Source organism: Panthera tigris, chromosome A3 (assembly GCF_018350195.1).
Source record: "Panthera tigris isolate Pti1 chromosome A3, P.tigris_Pti1_mat1.1, whole genome shotgun sequence".
In the NCBI taxonomy this organism is placed as follows: domain Eukaryota; kingdom Metazoa; phylum Chordata; class Mammalia; order Carnivora; family Felidae; genus Panthera; species Panthera tigris.
Window position 1 is genome coordinate 16707692 of NC_056662.1, and position 16842 is coordinate 16724533.

The 16842-nt window shown below is 43.5% G+C and overlaps 1 protein-coding gene across 1 annotated transcript in view; it reads right to left on the minus strand.

Moving 5' to 3' along the window:
• IFT52 (intraflagellar transport 52) overlaps positions 1-16842 on the minus strand; it is a 33301-nt gene that overhangs the window by 1276 nt on the left and 15183 nt on the right. Inside the window, exons 8-13 of the mRNA XM_007077733.3 lie at positions 15122-15208; positions 12705-12773; positions 8565-8719; positions 4132-4219; positions 3166-3274; positions 577-722 (exon numbers count right to left, since the gene is read on the minus strand). Coding sequence (XP_007077795.1) covers positions 577-722; positions 3166-3274; positions 4132-4219; positions 8565-8719; positions 12705-12773; positions 15122-15208 — 654 coding nt within the window. The remainder of the gene's footprint in view (positions 1-576; positions 723-3165; positions 3275-4131; positions 4220-8564; positions 8720-12704; positions 12774-15121; positions 15209-16842) is intronic.

The following is a 16842-nucleotide window of genomic DNA, read 5'->3' on the forward strand; positions in this document are numbered from 1 at the left end:
GAAGGCCAGGCATAATTTTAAAGCCCTTGATCCTCAGTCCAGAGAAAGATGATTTCCGTCATGAGGTGCCGACCTCATGGCCTGCTTCTGTATCCTGTGCTCAGGTCTCTCTAGCAACATTGACATCACTGCTATGCCTCAAAAAAGCCAGGCCAAGCCCAGCCTTCAGGACTTTGTACAGGTCTCCCTCTGCCAGGGACACTCATCTCCCAGCTATCTGCATGGCAAAATCCTCAACACTTTCAGGCCTTTGCTCCAATATCACCTTTGTAGTGAGACCTACCCTAACCACCCTATTTAATACTGCCACATTCAGCACGCTTGATCCCTGCTCTACTTTTTCTATGCCATCACCTTCTAGCATACCATGTGATTGACTTATCTATTATGTTTATTGTCTTCTGTCAAGCTTCAGCTAGAACATAAGTGCAGGGATCATGGTCTGTTTTGTTTACCTAGTAGATACTTAATAAATACTTGCAGAATGAATGAATGGCATAAAATACGAGAAGTCCAGTTTATGGAAGATACCACCACTCAAAGAGCTTCCACTTCAGTGGGCTTTCTAGGCTCTACCTGATTCAACTTCTTGAACTCCACTACTTGGAAGAAGATGTGCTCAAGGATATGTTTGGCATCTTGTTGGTCCTTTGGTAGTTTACTGGTTACTCCAAGAATATCACCACACTTCCTGACGTAGAATTCCAGGTCTTCTTCAGTACCTAAGCACAGTTGGAGCAGTCAGATTAACCCTTATTTCCTGTCCTTTCCAAAGTACAGACTTACTGTGGTATAGGTGTCCCCTTGTCAGGTTCCTATACCTCTCAAGATCACTCACTTTTCCTAGGGTAATGTGACCACAGGACCTACACAGTAACAAACTAAAGAGATCTCTGATGTGCTGCTTTTATAAATCAGGACAAAAGTGTGACACTCCTAATTAGAATAAAGCTGGGGGCGCCTGGGTGGCTCAGTCAGTTAAGCATCATCCGACTCTTGATTTCAGCTCAGGTCATGGTCTTGCAGTTAGTGAGTTCGAGCATCGGGCTCCCTGCTGACAATGTGGAGCCTGCTTGGTAGTCTCTCTCCCTCTCCCTCTCTCTCTCTCTCAAAATTAAATAAATTACACTTTAGAATAAAGCTGGAATGGCTCTGGCTCTCCTATTCCCAGATCCAGCATTCCTACATTACAAAGAATAGGAGGAACTAGAAGGAAATCAAATTACCATTCTCTGAATGTAGCAAGGACAATTATGAGAAGGGCATATGGGTATTTTAAATAGCATTTATTATAGCAATATTATAGAAAAGGAAATGAAAGAAGAAAAAAAAATCACTCATAATTCCACCAATAACATATCTCTGTGCAGCCATCCCCAGCAGCCCTATATCAAGGATGGACAGCCATTACAGCCCTTCTTACACTATACTGTAATTCCTTTCTGCTTTCCCCTTCTGATGTGCATTTTTTAAAGCTATGATAGAAATGTAAGTTTTTTATTAAAATATTCAAACCATAGGGGCACCTCGGTGGCTCAGTTAAGCATCTGACTCTTGATTTCAGCCCAGGTCATGATCTCATGGTCAGTCATGAGATCAAGCCCCACGTCAGGCTCCACACTGGGCATGGAGTCTGCTTGAGATTCTCTCTCTCCCTTTCCCTCTGCCCCTCCCCTACTCGTGCATGCACACACACTCTCTCTCTCTCAAAAAAAAAAAAAAAAATCAAACCATACAGCTGCAAAAATCTCTTGCCCCAACTCTATCTCCACTGATACCACCTAAGGTAATTATTGCCATGTATGCCTACATATTTACATATGTGTAAAAAATAGGATCAAACTATAATAGTTCTGTAAGTTGCTTTCATTATTTAACGATGTCTCATGGACATCTTATGTCAAAGCTTATGCTCTGTATCTTTCCTTTAACAGATGTATAATATTTCGTTATTTTTTAAACCGAACCCTCTACTGATGGGCCATTAGACTGTTGTCAATTTTTTAATGCTACAGTTAATATCTCTATAGCTATAATTTTTTGTTTCACATTTCTACAAGGATTTCTTTGGATAAACTGGATAAATTAGAAACAGAAATGCTGGGTCAAACCATCTGACACTTCACAGGTGTGTTATTCCTACTGCACCAATCACTACGTCTTGCTAATTTTTGCTGTTCAGCACTTACCACAAGGCTTGACAAAGAAGAGAGATGCAGTTAAGGTGTTCTACACTGAACTGTTTTTATTTTTGCAGTCTCCTTCCTGGTCCTTGGGTACATATAGATGTTGTTCATAGTTAGGATCCTAGTGAACATGGAATTTTATATCCTGCCCTTCCTCATTTAGGATTCTCACTTAAGTTCTATCAGTGTCACTCCCTGGCCCCTGGAAACCTCTTTTATAATGACATGTCATCCCATCAAATAAATGTGACACAATTTACTACCATTCCCCTGCTAGTGTACCCTAAGCCTATTCCCAATGGATAAATAATTTTTATTCCTAATTTAAAAAATAAATAACATAGTAATCATCTATATGCCTTCACATATCTCCTTAGATTAGATTCTCAGGAGTGGGGTCACTGCCTCAAAATGGATGGTTAATTTTATGCCTCTGAGCACCTGTGTGCAGGCCCATTTGCTATGCATGTCAGGGGAGCACTGGGCCAAGAGTCAGGAGAACCACTCACCTCGTAGGCATGAGGCTTGGGGCCTCACCTCCTCATCCACATGTCAAGGTGGGTACACATAACTCTCCCAGGATCCCTTCCGATCTGAAGTCTCTATAATTCTTCTGGCCTTGACTGCATTTTCTTATTTAACGGCTCGTATGACCAATGACCTAGACTTGCTAAGTGGCAGCCAGGGTCAGAATGCATCCTATGGTTACTCAATAAGTCAGAACTAAAGACCTATAAGGGTTAAAGCTGAGACCTTGGCTTCTGCTTTGCATCATGTTCTAACTCACTGAGCAAACTGGACTGAGAGAAACAACCAATATCATTTACATGAAATAAACAGAAACTCTCATTTTACACTGCCATTCATATTTTGTTCTCCCTGAACAAACTCCAGCTTTCTCTCATGGCAAATCTCAGAAGTTCACAACTACATAAAACTTACAAAAGAAAACAAAAAAAAAAAACCTGGCCAAACTTACACTTATTGGTAATCTGAGCGAGGCGGGCCTTCTCGGAAGAGAATGTCTCATCCAAGTCAAACAGCTCCAGTGGGGGAGGTGGTAACTCCCTGAAGCTGGGAGGGAAAACCTGAAAGGAAATCAGGTCTTTCATGAAAGAAGGCATGCAAAGCCACAACTGACAGTGATAAGATGGAAGGAAATGAGAAGCCAATTCAGCCCTTCCCTGGGATGAACCACCCAAATGCCTGTCACCTCCTCCTGCCCTAACCCGTTAGACCATATCAAGCAAGAGGACTAGTGCACTGTAAGCAATCAAACAGAATCAGCTCTAAAACAGCACTAAACTGATCAAACTGACACACCAGTGCCCACTAACTTGTGCAAGGACAAAAGCTTGGGGATAATTATGCTTATTTGTGTTGAACATCTGATTGGACAACTTGTTTCTCATTTAACTATGAGTTCATTAGGGGCAGAAATTGGGGAAGCAGATGTAGATCCATGTAGAAAGTGTATTCCAGAATGTGGTGGGATAAGAGAGTTTTGAAGGTAAGTTGACTTAATGCTGGACTGGAATGTTGAAAGTGACCTGTGCACACGTGACTACCCCCTGGGCTACAGACTGTGCTATGAATCTGAGGGCCTGTTGCCTAGAAAGCTGCAGTACAAAGCATTTCCTCCTTTCCACCCAGGATTTCTCCTATATACCCTCCAAGTACACCAGATGGGAAATGCTTAACGACCAGAAAAGTCCACGCCCTTGATTTCTCAGTTGGGAGCTACACCCAGTGGAAGTCCCTAAGGAGTACTAATAGGTTTGGTCTCTGCATGTTTAGAGCCAGAGAAACACAACTTCCTGAGAAGTACCACATGCATTGGGTGTACAACTACACATGGTTGGGAGAAGGACCATGTGATGGCCCCGCTGGAAAGTAAGGACAAACTGGGGTTCTGTAGCAGAATCCCCCATGCACACCTACTCACCGCTGGCTGAAGGGCTGGCAGTGGGGTCTCAAACTGAGGTTGGATGAGCTGGAGAGGTTCATGTTTCACATTTAGCTGTTCATGGGCCCTGTGTTAGCAAGAAGACAAAAAAAGCAGGAATCAGGATGAGACACTGTGGCAAAGCACATCTAACTGACCACACTGCGCTGTTCTCCATCAAATCACGTGGTTCAACACTTTCACAGAAAAGCACACAAAATGTGTTGGTGTATGTAATGTAATGATCCTTTCACGAATATTCCCTACTGTGTCACATGGCACAACTATACTGTGAACTGAAGGGGAAAGTTTTTTCAAGTTTCATATCAGGCTTCTCCTAGACAGGCTTTTTCTTTTTACCCAGTGGACACTATAAATGTGGTAACTCACTCTGTTTCCTTATTTTTTTTCACCACCAAGAGACAGGAGTCAAATCTGAAGTCTGCTTCTTGCAACTGAACAGATCTATACAATATATACTTCTGTGTGCTCACTCAGCAAGTATTTACTGAATATGTACTGTGCACCAGGCGGTTTTATACACCAGGAGAACAGCAACGGTGAAAACAAGAGACCAAGGCAGCCCTCGTAAACTTACATTCTACTAGAGGAGAGACACGCAATAAACAAGACCCTAGATGACAGGTGTCAATACGTAGTAAGAAGAAAAGCAAACCAGGACAGAGGGATAAAGACAGGGAAGAGGCAGGGGGTACAGCCCTTAGTGAAGAAGTGAGAGAAGTGAGAGAAGCCCTGAGTGAAGTGAGGGAGGAAGTCATGCACTTACTTTCAAAAGTATCCCAGGCAGAGGCAAGAGCAAGGAGAACAGGAATAAGGGTGCTAGATATTTTCACAGAACCTCAGGGCAGCCAGAGTGGCTACAGCAGAGGGAGAACGCCAGTGATGAGTTTACAGAGTCAAGTGCTGACCTTACCCCTGTGTTTCTTTTTGATTATGGCTTCCCCTCTGCCTCCATTCTCTCAAACATTCCTTTTATCCTTTTGCACCGTAATAATTTTGTAAGCTGGCTGAACTCCTCTGGAAATGAGGCAAATTAAAATATACTCACCTAATTTAAACTATGAACACATTTGTGACCTTTTAAAATTAAGCTAAACAAGCAAATGTCAATGGGTGTGAACAAAGTTCATGCCTGCTTCTATGGACAAGTGATTGTAGAAAGGAAAGAGGTCTGTGACTTCAGAAAGGCACTTAGCTGAGCTGACTGCTATCACTGCCTCCACTATTCCCAGGTGCCTGGGGCGAAGAAGCTTTCCTGGCAATGCAGAAGATCCCTAGGGAGGGAACAGGAATAACTTTCACTGAGTACCGACTGCAAAACAACCCTGGTCAGTGGGTATAATCTCTTATAGAAAAAAAAAAGCAGAAGTATAGAGATAAAGAAGCTTCCCAAGGTCACATGGGTAAGAAGTGACAAAGGCAAGATTAGAACTCAGAGCTGGCCAATCCCTGCCAACCCCCATGACTCAGTCTATACTGAAGGCAGAATGTCATTAGGGGCAATGTTTAAGCTAAAGGTCCCACCACTGGCACACGAAGAACCTTGCTGCCATGATTTTCTGGCCTTGGCCATCCCAGCCATGATTTTTTGCTTTCTGTCTGCAGATGGAGCTGGCTACACTGAAGCCCTGTGTGAATAAGAAAACAAACGCCAGTGCATCTTCTCTTTCTTGCTCAGCTCGCAACTCGCCCAAATCTTCCTCCACCTACGAGTCACCGTGCGCTTGATGGGAGTGGGGGATGCGTGGAGAAACTAATCTTAAAACCAAGAAAACCTAATTCAGAAAGCTGACTGCGCGGTGGGGGTGCTGGGCGGGGGGGGGGGGGGGGATAAGGGGACTAACAAATGCCAATGCTAAATAGAAACCTATGAAATGGGGCTGAGTTATCTATTTCCAGAACACCCTGGCCTGACCTCTGGCACTGTGTTTTCACCACTCTATGTCTCAGTCCCCAACCCATCAGTCCATGAACTCAGAAGGCAGGGACTCCACGCTCTTTGTCTCTACCTCACCCCCACAGGCATCAGTAAATACCAGATGGACAAATGAAGTTACTTCAGAGCAACATCATTCAGATGTTTAAATATTTAAAGGCTAATCGAATTTTTACTTAGAAAAGAGGAATTGTATTCAAAAGATGTTACTACCAAATATAAATTCCTAAGAGCACCATATAGAAACTGGCCCATAACTACTGTCCTTTGCTTTGGTATAAAAGACAAATTCAATTAAAAGAGCTATCTAAGCTCCAAAATATCTACTACTTGACTCTGATGGCACTAAAATAATGGTTCCAATCAATCCCACATTCAGCACAGTCACAACACCCTGATGTAAACCACATCAGAAGATGACAGAAAGCAAAGGCAGAAACTGGGTGGACTGTAACTCACAAGTGGGGCAGCCTGCTGTGCCTTTTGTTATTCTGAGAAAAGTTCCAACCACAGAGGAGGAGGAGCCCCGGGCCCATCTCCAGGCCATCTGGTTTCCCAGTTTCCCAGTTCTTTCCTACTCCCTGCCCCACACCCTTCCAGGGATTCTCCTGCTGCCCGCACTCCCCTGCCCCTCCAGCTCCTTCTCCCCAGCTTGCCAAAGGCCCTCCTCTTCTCCTCCTCAAAAGCAAGGGTAGCTGTGAGGCCCTGTCTCCAGCCCAATTCCCACTCCAGTGCTGTCCTTGAGAGTACCTAGCCCTTCCCCCACTTTTCTAATCACCTTCTCTAGGCCTCTTCAACATCTACACTGGTGGTTCCACCTGCATTCTTCACAGGGCAACCTCTCAGCCACATCAGATGGAGGCGCCTGGAGCAGAACTCCTCTCTCTCTCCTCTCCCCGCATCCTGAGAGCCAGTCCACAGCACTGCCAGGTGCCCAGATCCCTGAGGGAGAAACCACTATCTCTGACCTTGCCATCACAGCCTTCCATGGCCTGTGGCTTAGGATTCTTTCTTCCCAAACATCTCTTGAAACCACAGCTACTGCTCCCACCAGTGTCGCCCCTCAACCCTCCAATCTACTCTCAACAGTCGCCTAGCTGGTTTCTTCTACTCCCCCCCCCCCCATCAATTGTATAAACTGCCGCAAGGCATTGTTTTATCTGGTTTTAGAAAACAGATTCAATCCTGTCCCTCCTCTAGAGGTCTTTACTAGCATCCCATTCACAAATTAGGCCCTTGCCGTGAGCCTCAGGCTGTCTGCCTTGGCTTCTTATTTCTGTGATGCTCAGGCAGGTCTCCTCAAGTGCCCGTGCTGGAGAACACAGAACAGATTGTTGCAGGGCACTTCAGAGGACCAAGCTTTCAACTATTACTAAGTTGGCCTCATTTGAAGTCAAGGCTAAATGCAGTTCAAAGAGCAGTTAGAAATAAACTTCCTTGCCTGGACACACCTACACATGTGAACATGTGGGCTTTGCACAGAAGCTACATCATCGCCCACCTCTCTCTCTGAACATCCCTGTCATCTCCTGAAGCCTCTTCACCCCTTACGGGGGAGCACCCAGTACAGTGCCAAGCAGACACAAGGCCCCCTAAACTGTTTGTTGAAAGAATCAATGCCTGGCTAAGAGGGCCCCTCTTTCATAAAGGCTTCCCTGCTCACCCCCTTAAGAGTCAAATTCTCACTCTTCATTACGCCCATGTTTAGCATTAATACAATGACCTTGCACCACAGCCTCTGTCTGTCTCCTGCATTAAACCATGAACTGTGGACACAGTGCCTGGCACAGGAGGTGGTCAGTAAGTATCTGGGGAACCTGAACATAAATACAGCAGTAGGAAGTTAGACACTCATCAGTAGTTTACACCCTCAGCCTTTGGTTTATCCAGATGTAAACCCCATGCCTGGCCAAAGAGGCTGAGAAATGTTGCCCTCAGTCCCTGTCCCTGTCATTAGGAATGGACAATAACAACAAGCAGGCAACAGAGCAGGCAATGAAACAAGAGAAAGCCCCAGTCTGAAAGCCATTCAGGCTCCCACCTTGGGAGAAGACCTTACCCTCCCTAAACCTGTTTCCTCAGCTGGAAATGCAGCAGGTAATTCAGAGGCAATTCAAAGTATGAAGTGAAGTAATAACATGCAGTGCCTGCAGGGCACCTTGCCTAACCAACTCACTTTACTGGGAGCTCCTGGGGGCATGAGACCCTCTTTGCGGAAACCAGGTAAGTCCCAAGCAAACCAGGACAAGCTGGTTGCCCCAAATGCCTGATACAGAGCCTGGGACACAACAGGAGACTAATAACTGCAACCCCCACCCCAATTTTCTCAGCTATCTTTGTCGATCTCATCAGAGATCTGAGAACATGTTTTGCATACCACATATGCCATGACCCTATCTCCCGTCCCCACGCTCATGTTTTCAAACCAAACACTCAAGAATGAAGTGCAGTGCAGCTGAGAGCTACAGGTACTGACTTGATGACCTTGGGGAGGGAGGTGGTATCCAGCTGGTAAATGGACAGATCGAAGAGGGTGGTAAAGTCTCTTGGGTTCTCATCGCCCTCCTGGAGACACACTCGAAGCCGCTCTGACAGGGTGGCTGTGTCGGGCAGCATCATGTAGTCGGAAATCTGAAAGCCACAAGAGGGTTCATCACACAGCACAGCAGGAGTAAGAATTTCATCTGTCTAACTCTGCAATAGTTCTGCTCTTGCCAAGAGATTTCACTGTCTCTGGTCACTAACAACTAAACCTTAAATAAGCCATTTCATGTGGAAAGAGGAATAAAAGTCACTTGGCTAAACCCCAACGCTGGTTAAATCCAACTCTGTAATTCCTCATGCAGTACTGAACACAGCTGGATAAACAACCATGCCGACTGGCCTCCTTTTGATTTCGTGACCACTGATCTCAAGTGCTCAGCAATCAGCTGTATTTGCCTAGTTCATTCACTTCCCGTTGTCCTAGGCAATACCTTCCTTTTGTCACTTCATCCATCTCAAACAATTTTACCTTTCTTAATTTTAGCTGAAGACCTTATTTTCTATTTCAGTTGAGAAAACAGAAGCAATCATAAAAGACAGTCCACAAGCTCCCACTACAGCTATCCACCCACCAGCATCTAGGCCTTATTCTCGGCTTCCTCTCCTGTTATATGTATGAACCGCCTGTGACCCCGGCACAGATGACCCTCCCACTTGGACACTAGATCCCAGCCCTTCTCACCTAACCAAGGACATGCCTCCAGCACTGCTGAGAGCCCTAAATGATGACACATGCTGTGTGCTGGTAACTGTAAAAGACCAGGAAAACCTAAATGTCCATCAATAGGAGACTGGTTAAACATACTACAGTACAAACATTAGAAAATAGTCTTAAAGAAACAAAATGAACAAAAATAGAAAGAAAGCTCTTTATATGTAAATAAGGAAACATCTCTAAGACATATTGCCAATTTTAAAAACTAAGGTGGTGAATACACACAGTGTATATAGTACCATCTGTGTAAAACAAAAAGGAAGGAGATACACACACATACTTGTTTGCTTATAGATATATAAAGCATCTCTGGAAGAATATACAAGAAACAGTTGAGATTGTTGTCACTGGGGAGGGGGACAAAGTGGTTCAGCAAAAACAGGAGGGAAACTGTTCATTGCGTATGCTTTTGAATTCCCAACTGTGAATGCATTACCTACCTAAAAAGTACATTTAACTTTAAATAAAGGCGTGCTGACAACAAGAAGTTGACTCCTAATTGCCCTCTGAAGTCCCCTGCAACAATGTGTTCCACATTTTCCAGTGCCAGAACTTGAGGAAACACACTTAAGCATTACAGAAATAAGCCTATACAAACAGGCTCGTTTTTCTCTATATCCCAAGAGATGTATGTCCCAAGAGATATGTCTGTGTTAGAGGTTTCAACCCGGTAACAGAATGGGGGTTGAAGGTGAGAGCAATAACAAAGGCCCTGACTGTGTCAGAACACGCACAGCAGGAACATCAGTAAGGGCCAAGCATCCCAAAGGTCCTGAGGATGATTCGCATCTTTGCACAGAGACTTGCTACCAAATCCTAGTTCAGAAAACCATCAAGACCTTAGATGTCCAAACAGAAACATAAGAGTGTTCCCAAGACCACTGGTTTTCATGACTTCCTAGCAGATTTAGAGATTAAAACTTGTCATGTAAATCCTCTTAGCTCTTTACTCAGCTACCATTTCATTAAGTAACATTTGAAACTGAGCTGTTGTCTGGGTTTGAAACCTATTCCAACATAAGATTTTATCTGAAATCATATGAAGTTTGGATTTTCAGAATTTCTTACTTTGCAGCATTACTGGGCCCAGCATTTTACTTGCCAAAGCCTTACAATGCAAAGGACATTTGCACCAGGTCTCATATGCAGAACATACAGGAGACTGCATGATTTTAGAGAAAGGCCTCAACGACCCCATCTTCCTCTGGCTCCCTATTGACACTTCCCTTCTGAACCAGTCCAGTGTCGCGTGCGGTAGACAGTCAACAACAGAGCAGCAGAAAAGCACACGCTCCAGAATCAGCCTAACATGCGCATTAGTTATGGCTGGCCAGGTATCAACCTCAGCAGGGACCTTGAAGAATGTACTTACTTCCATTTCCTCAGCTAGAAAACAGGAATGGCAGAAACTTAGTAAGAGCAGGTGGCCACAAAGACCAGGAGCAGACACAGCATCTCGTAGTGCTGCTTCCCTCGGCCCCCAACGCCCTAACTAGGACTGGCAGCTGCCAAAGATGCTATCTGCTCAAGAGTTGGGTCCTGTGAGATCTGAAAAGTGAATTCCTGACTGTACCCCAATTGTTTTATTTGGGAGGCTTATATCACTTTTCGGGAGGAATTTAAGCAAAACATCCATATACTTCATGTTTCCGTATGAGGGAATGTTTTAGACACGGGGCTCTTCTGTTTCCTAACCCAAGTCCGTTTTGGGGAGGCCACACCCTCAGCTGAGGGAGGAAGCAGGCAGCAGTCCACCATTTCTGACCATATTCTTACCCACTCCCTGCTATCCGCAGCCAGGAAATCACTTTCCTGACACTTCAGAGTTTAAGAAACAGAGACACAATTGTAGAGCAAGTAGACTTTGGGTTTTTGTTTTTTGTTTTAATTTTTTTATTTTTTAAAATAAACATTTTTGGGGTTTTTATTTATTTTGAGAGAGAAAGAAAACACACACTCAAGCACGCGTGGGAGCGAGGGGCAGAGAGAGGGAGAAAGAGAATCCCAAGCAGGCTCCACACTGTCAGCACAGAGCCCAACACAGGGCTCGATCTCACAAACTATGAGATCATGACCTAAACCAAAATCTAGAGTCGGATGCTTAACGGACTAAGTCATCCAGGCGCTCCAGAACAAGCAGACTTTGAATCGAGACCTGGGTTTCGGTTCTGGCTCTGCAAGTGTTTGCTCTTGGGGCATACTGCAATCTTGCAGAATTTCCATTTCCTCATCTCTAAGATGAGAATAAGACCATCTCCTTCCCAGGGCTGTTGTAAGGATTATATAAGATGACTTATGTGGAAGTATATGATACACAGTGCTTGTATATAATAAATACAAGGGTTTAAGAAAGTCTGACAGCTGTATAGCGCTTCCTACACCTTTTAATTTAATAAGTAAGTATACATCTATTAATTGAGGTCTCACAATTATCCTGTGAGACAGAGTACAGATATTGGTGTGTCTGTGAGAGATGAGAAAACCAGGACAAGAAAGGGTTAGAAATAGCCTGCTTAATGGGGCGCCTGGGTGGCTCAGTCAGTTGAGCGTCCAACTTCGGCTCAGGTCATGGTCTCGCAGTTTGTGAGTTTGAGCCCTGCGTCGGGCTCTGTGCTGACAGCTTGGAGCCTGGAGCCTGGAGCCTGCTTCGGATTCTGTGTCTCTCCATCTCTAGGCCCCTCCCCTGATCATGCTCTGTGTCTGTCTCTTAATAATAAATAAATGTTAAAAAAATAAATAAAATAAATAAAAAAAGAAAGAAATAGCCTGCTTAAGGTCTGATGGCCAGAATGGAGCAGGATAGAAAAGCAGGTTTCTGGCCCCTATTTCCACGCTGGTCTCACTCTCCATCATCTGATAAATAGTATCCTAGAGGCTTTAGGACTGTTGTTCCTAAAGGCACCAAAATTATAGTTTAAAATTTAAATTCAGATGATGTTTATTCAAAAAAAGTTATTTCTATATCCTTCGTATTTCTGAAAGAAGTATTTCTCTACAAATAATGATCTTGAAAGCTTGGCACATACATATAAAGAGGTTCCCATCTCAATTAATTCTATAATTCACTGATCATTTTTTTATAATGTGGTTTTCATCACCCCAGAAAGCATCACTTCTTTCCATCTGTCTTACAGATAAAGTAAGAGATACATAATCCTTTGGAGCTGGTGCTGGCAGGCTGGACCCATTTGTTCACTTAGAAGGGTTTTTTGTTTGTTTGTTTGTTTTTTAAGTAAGTTCCACGCCAAATGTGAGGCTCGGACTCATGACCTGGAGATCAATAGTCGGATGCTCTTCTGACCAAGCCAGCCAGGTGCCACTCACTTTGAAGTTTTTTAATGATTCACAGACCCCTACCTCTGGGTCCTCAGCATCAATCTGGTTTAAGTGGATGTCTCCTGTCGTGAGCCACTGGAAAACAACATCCTGGATTTAAAAAACAAACACAGAGTTACACTTGGTTATTTGAGAAAACCAAAGCGGGACTACATAACTACATCAATTAAGAAAAAATGATAAAGGGAAAAAGACTATACAGCAGTGATTCAAAAAAAAAGAGTAACCACCATTCCCTTGGTAAAATCATACGAATTCAAAGTTTTCCTCAACCTAATGTCACTTTTACTACTGGAAAGTTATTATTTGTCTTAGGGCACTTTCACCTCTAACCACAGGCCAAAATTTATTAAAACTTGCTCATGATCAATCCCAAAACAACTCCTGTTTAAATGTGCCCATGACAGGGGTACCTGGCCGGCTCAGTCAGAAGAGCATGCAACTCTAGATCTTGGGGTCATGAGTTCGAGTCCCACGTTGGGTATAAAGATTACTTAAAAAAATAAATTAAAAAACTGGGACGCCTCGGTGGCCCAATCAATTGAGCATCCAACTTCAGCTCAGGTCATGATCTCACAGTTGGTGGGTTCGAGCCCCATGTTGGGCTCTCTGCTATCAGTGCAGAACCTGTTTTGGATCCTCTGTTCCTCTCTCTCTCTGCCCTTCCCACAATCATACACTCTCTCTCAAAAATAAATAAACATTTAAAAACAAATAAATAAGGGGCACCTGGGTGGTTCAGTCGGTTGAGCGTCTGACTTTGGCTCAGGTCATGATCTCACGGTTTGTGAGTTTGAGCCCCGTATCGGGCTCACTGCTATCAGCCTGTCAGCACAGAGCCCTCTTTGGATCCTCTGTCCCCTTCTCTCTGCCCCTCCCCCGCTTGTGCTCTCCCCCCCACCAAATTATTTAAATAAATAAATAAATCACTTTAGAAAATAATTTTAAAATTATTTCAAAAAAAAATGTGCTATAAAGTAGACTGTATCGGGGCGCCTGGGTGGCTCAGTGCGCTGGGCATCTGACTCTTGATTTCAGCTCGAGTCATGGTCTCACAGGGGATCTCATGGGGTCTCAGCTGGGATTGAGCTCCACGTTGGGCTCCATGCTGATGGTGCAGAGCCTGCTTGGCATTCTCTCTCTCCGCCCCTTTCCCACTCATTTTCTCTCTCTCTCACTCTCTCAAAATAAACAAACTTAAAAAAAAAAAGAAAGTGGACTATATCTAGATACCCCTGAAATGTGTCTAGAGACACTAGAATTTCATGTAGATTCCACAGAAACAAGATCTTAATCAATCTCTCAATCCAGTAACAGTCCTTAAGGCTGAAGGAATTTGTTCCATTAAAGAAAAAGTTCAGGGGACCTCCTTCCTCTAGCAAGTGAGTCACCAGAATCACACCAGTGTCCAGCTCTGGCACCCACCGTCTGTCATTCTTCACAGGACATGTTTCCACCACACAAAGCTGACAAACAACTGCAATGCCTTTACCTCATTCCCCACATCAACCAGTGACCAGTCCTGTCATAACCCCTCCTGACACCGCTCCTGCCAGCCGGCCCTTCCCCTCATTCTCGCCTTCCCTACCTTCACTCATGTCAGCGTCCCTTGCTGCCTGGCTGACTCTACCAACCTCATAACTGACTCCACCTCCTCTCTCTCACCTGCCACATGCCTGACAGAAGAGTTTTTCTGAAACACAGATCTGACCGTGCTCAAGGCTGCTGGACACTCTACATGGGCTCTCCACAGCTTTCTGCAGAAAGTTCAAGTTCCTGGGCTTTACGTGTGAGGCCCTGGTTGAGCTTACTCCTCACCTCCAGGGTTGGCTCCCACCCCAATTTGGCATGCTTGAAAACATTCACCATATCCTTCCCTTCTCTTTTCTTTTTCTAAAGAGGGAGACAGAGAACACCTGTGAGGGAGGGAGAAGGGCGAGAGAGAGAAAGAATCCTAAGCCCCATGCTCAGAGGGGAGCCCAATGTGGGGCTTGATCCCATGACCCTGGGATCATGACCCAAGCCAAAATCACTCAACTGACTGAGCTACCCAGATGCTCTTTACCTCATCCTTCTAAACATATGTCTCTGTCTCTCATGCTCTCTCTCAATGTACTATAAACTTTTTCAAAGCAGTGACTATGCCTGACTCAACTTTGTATCCTTAGTGTGAGGAACTGAGCTGAAGAGCTGTTCTCTATTTTGTTACTATCTTTTTTTTTTTGAAGTTTATTTATTTCTTTTTAGTAATCTCTGCACCCAGTGTGGGGCTCGAACTCACGACCCCAAGATCAGGAGTTCCATGTTCTTCTGACGGAACCAGCCAGGCACCCCTGAAGAGCTGGTTTTAAATGAATAGATGAACTTAGCAGTATTTTTTTTAATGACATGAAAATCATACACATTATACATTAATGTGATGAGAGAGAAGAGCTTACCATGATTTTGCTGTTTTCTTCTTTATCCAAATATTGGTCACTGAACATGTGACAGGAGCCAAGAACTGCCAGCTTCCCCCCCTGGTTCTGTTGATGACAAAGTAGTGTCACATAGATCGTGAAATGCACCCCAAGCATCCTGGTCTCCAACAACTCATCATCAGAATCATGTGAGCAACTGTCTTATATACTAAGTGCCAATTCATATCAGGATTTTAATGGTCTAAAAATATCAACTATGACCACAACTACATTCCCACATGCTTCTCATTTTAGACACTTCCATATCCTTCTATTTGACTTTAACAAAAAAGCAATGTGAACTGGTTCTACAGTATTTTCCCAGTTAACTTGTAAACGAAGATTAGAATTTTAAAGGAAAAAAATATCCAAAAGCAACCTGCAAAGATCTAAAGATATTTTAGAGTACCAAAAGAGAGTGTTTAAGATCCAAACAGAACACTAATCCACGAGCAAGAAATATTCATAAAAGAAAGAATCGGTTAATAAGAAAACACTTTAATTAGTGACTTAAAAAAAATCAAAACACAATATTTTTGCTGATCAGATTAATAAATATGAAAAAGATGGCTATCAACAGCGTTGGTCAAGTCTCAGTGAAATAAGTTCTTTCACACATTACTGCTGAAACTGTCAACATATGCAACACAGCAGGTAAGACTCTCCGGACAATTTTACAGTCAAAATCACAAAAAGTGAGAAATCCAAATGTTCACCACAGAAGAAGTGGTTAAGAATAACAGAACTCCTCCAGTGGTGAAGTTATAGTGACACAGGGTTTTCAGTGACATGGAAGAATGCTTTTGTCATAACATTAGGTTAAAAAAAACAGTATACCAGACGCTGTACAGTCACCCTAGCGTAAAGCCCATGAAGCAAACCAGCAAACATAAGCCAAAGCAAAATGATCAAGACATCAGTTTTGTAGTGAGAGGCATTCTTTTTTTTTCTATCATGACTGTATTTTCAATTTGTCTACAATGAGCATAAATTACTTTTGTAATGGGAAAAACAGCACAATGTTCAAACTGCAAAACAAATGCGGTTTTTCTAGCAGCATCAGGGAATTGGCACAGCTGTAAGGTACTATGAAAGAAGGGCTCTCAAGAGATACAAATAGACAAATTCTATAAATAAAACAAAATTTGCAAAACGAACTGTGACTTGTACCACATTAAAAGCAAATGTCTCATAGGAAAAATAACACTATTGCTATAACACAACCATTGAAAACACATCAGTTACTGAGAACAGGAAGTGAATCTGGTGGAAACGCACAGAAAGAATGGGGGAGCGCCGAGTGAACTCTGCTGCGATTTGAACTGACATATGTAACTAAATACAGGAAGAGGAAAGGACTTTCCTTCTTACTACTACCCACAGTTAGGCCTAGAATTTTTCTTTAATATTATTTTTTTTCCCTACCTCCTTTATTTCAAATAGATTACAGATCTTCCTTTAATCCTTTTATTCTGTCCGATGGAGATCCTACCGTTGTCTTCAGCTTCCTTTTCCAGCTTTTGTCTATAATTTGTTCCAATTAAATAAGAGTATATCTACTCAAGGACTGATTTGCTCTTTCGATATTATTGAGTCTATCCTAGTAAAACACCTAGAAAAGATCATGACAAGCTCAAGAAGGCAATGGCCCTGGGCAAGGAGACAGCACTGCTCCCCCCCTTCCACTGGTTTATCTCACA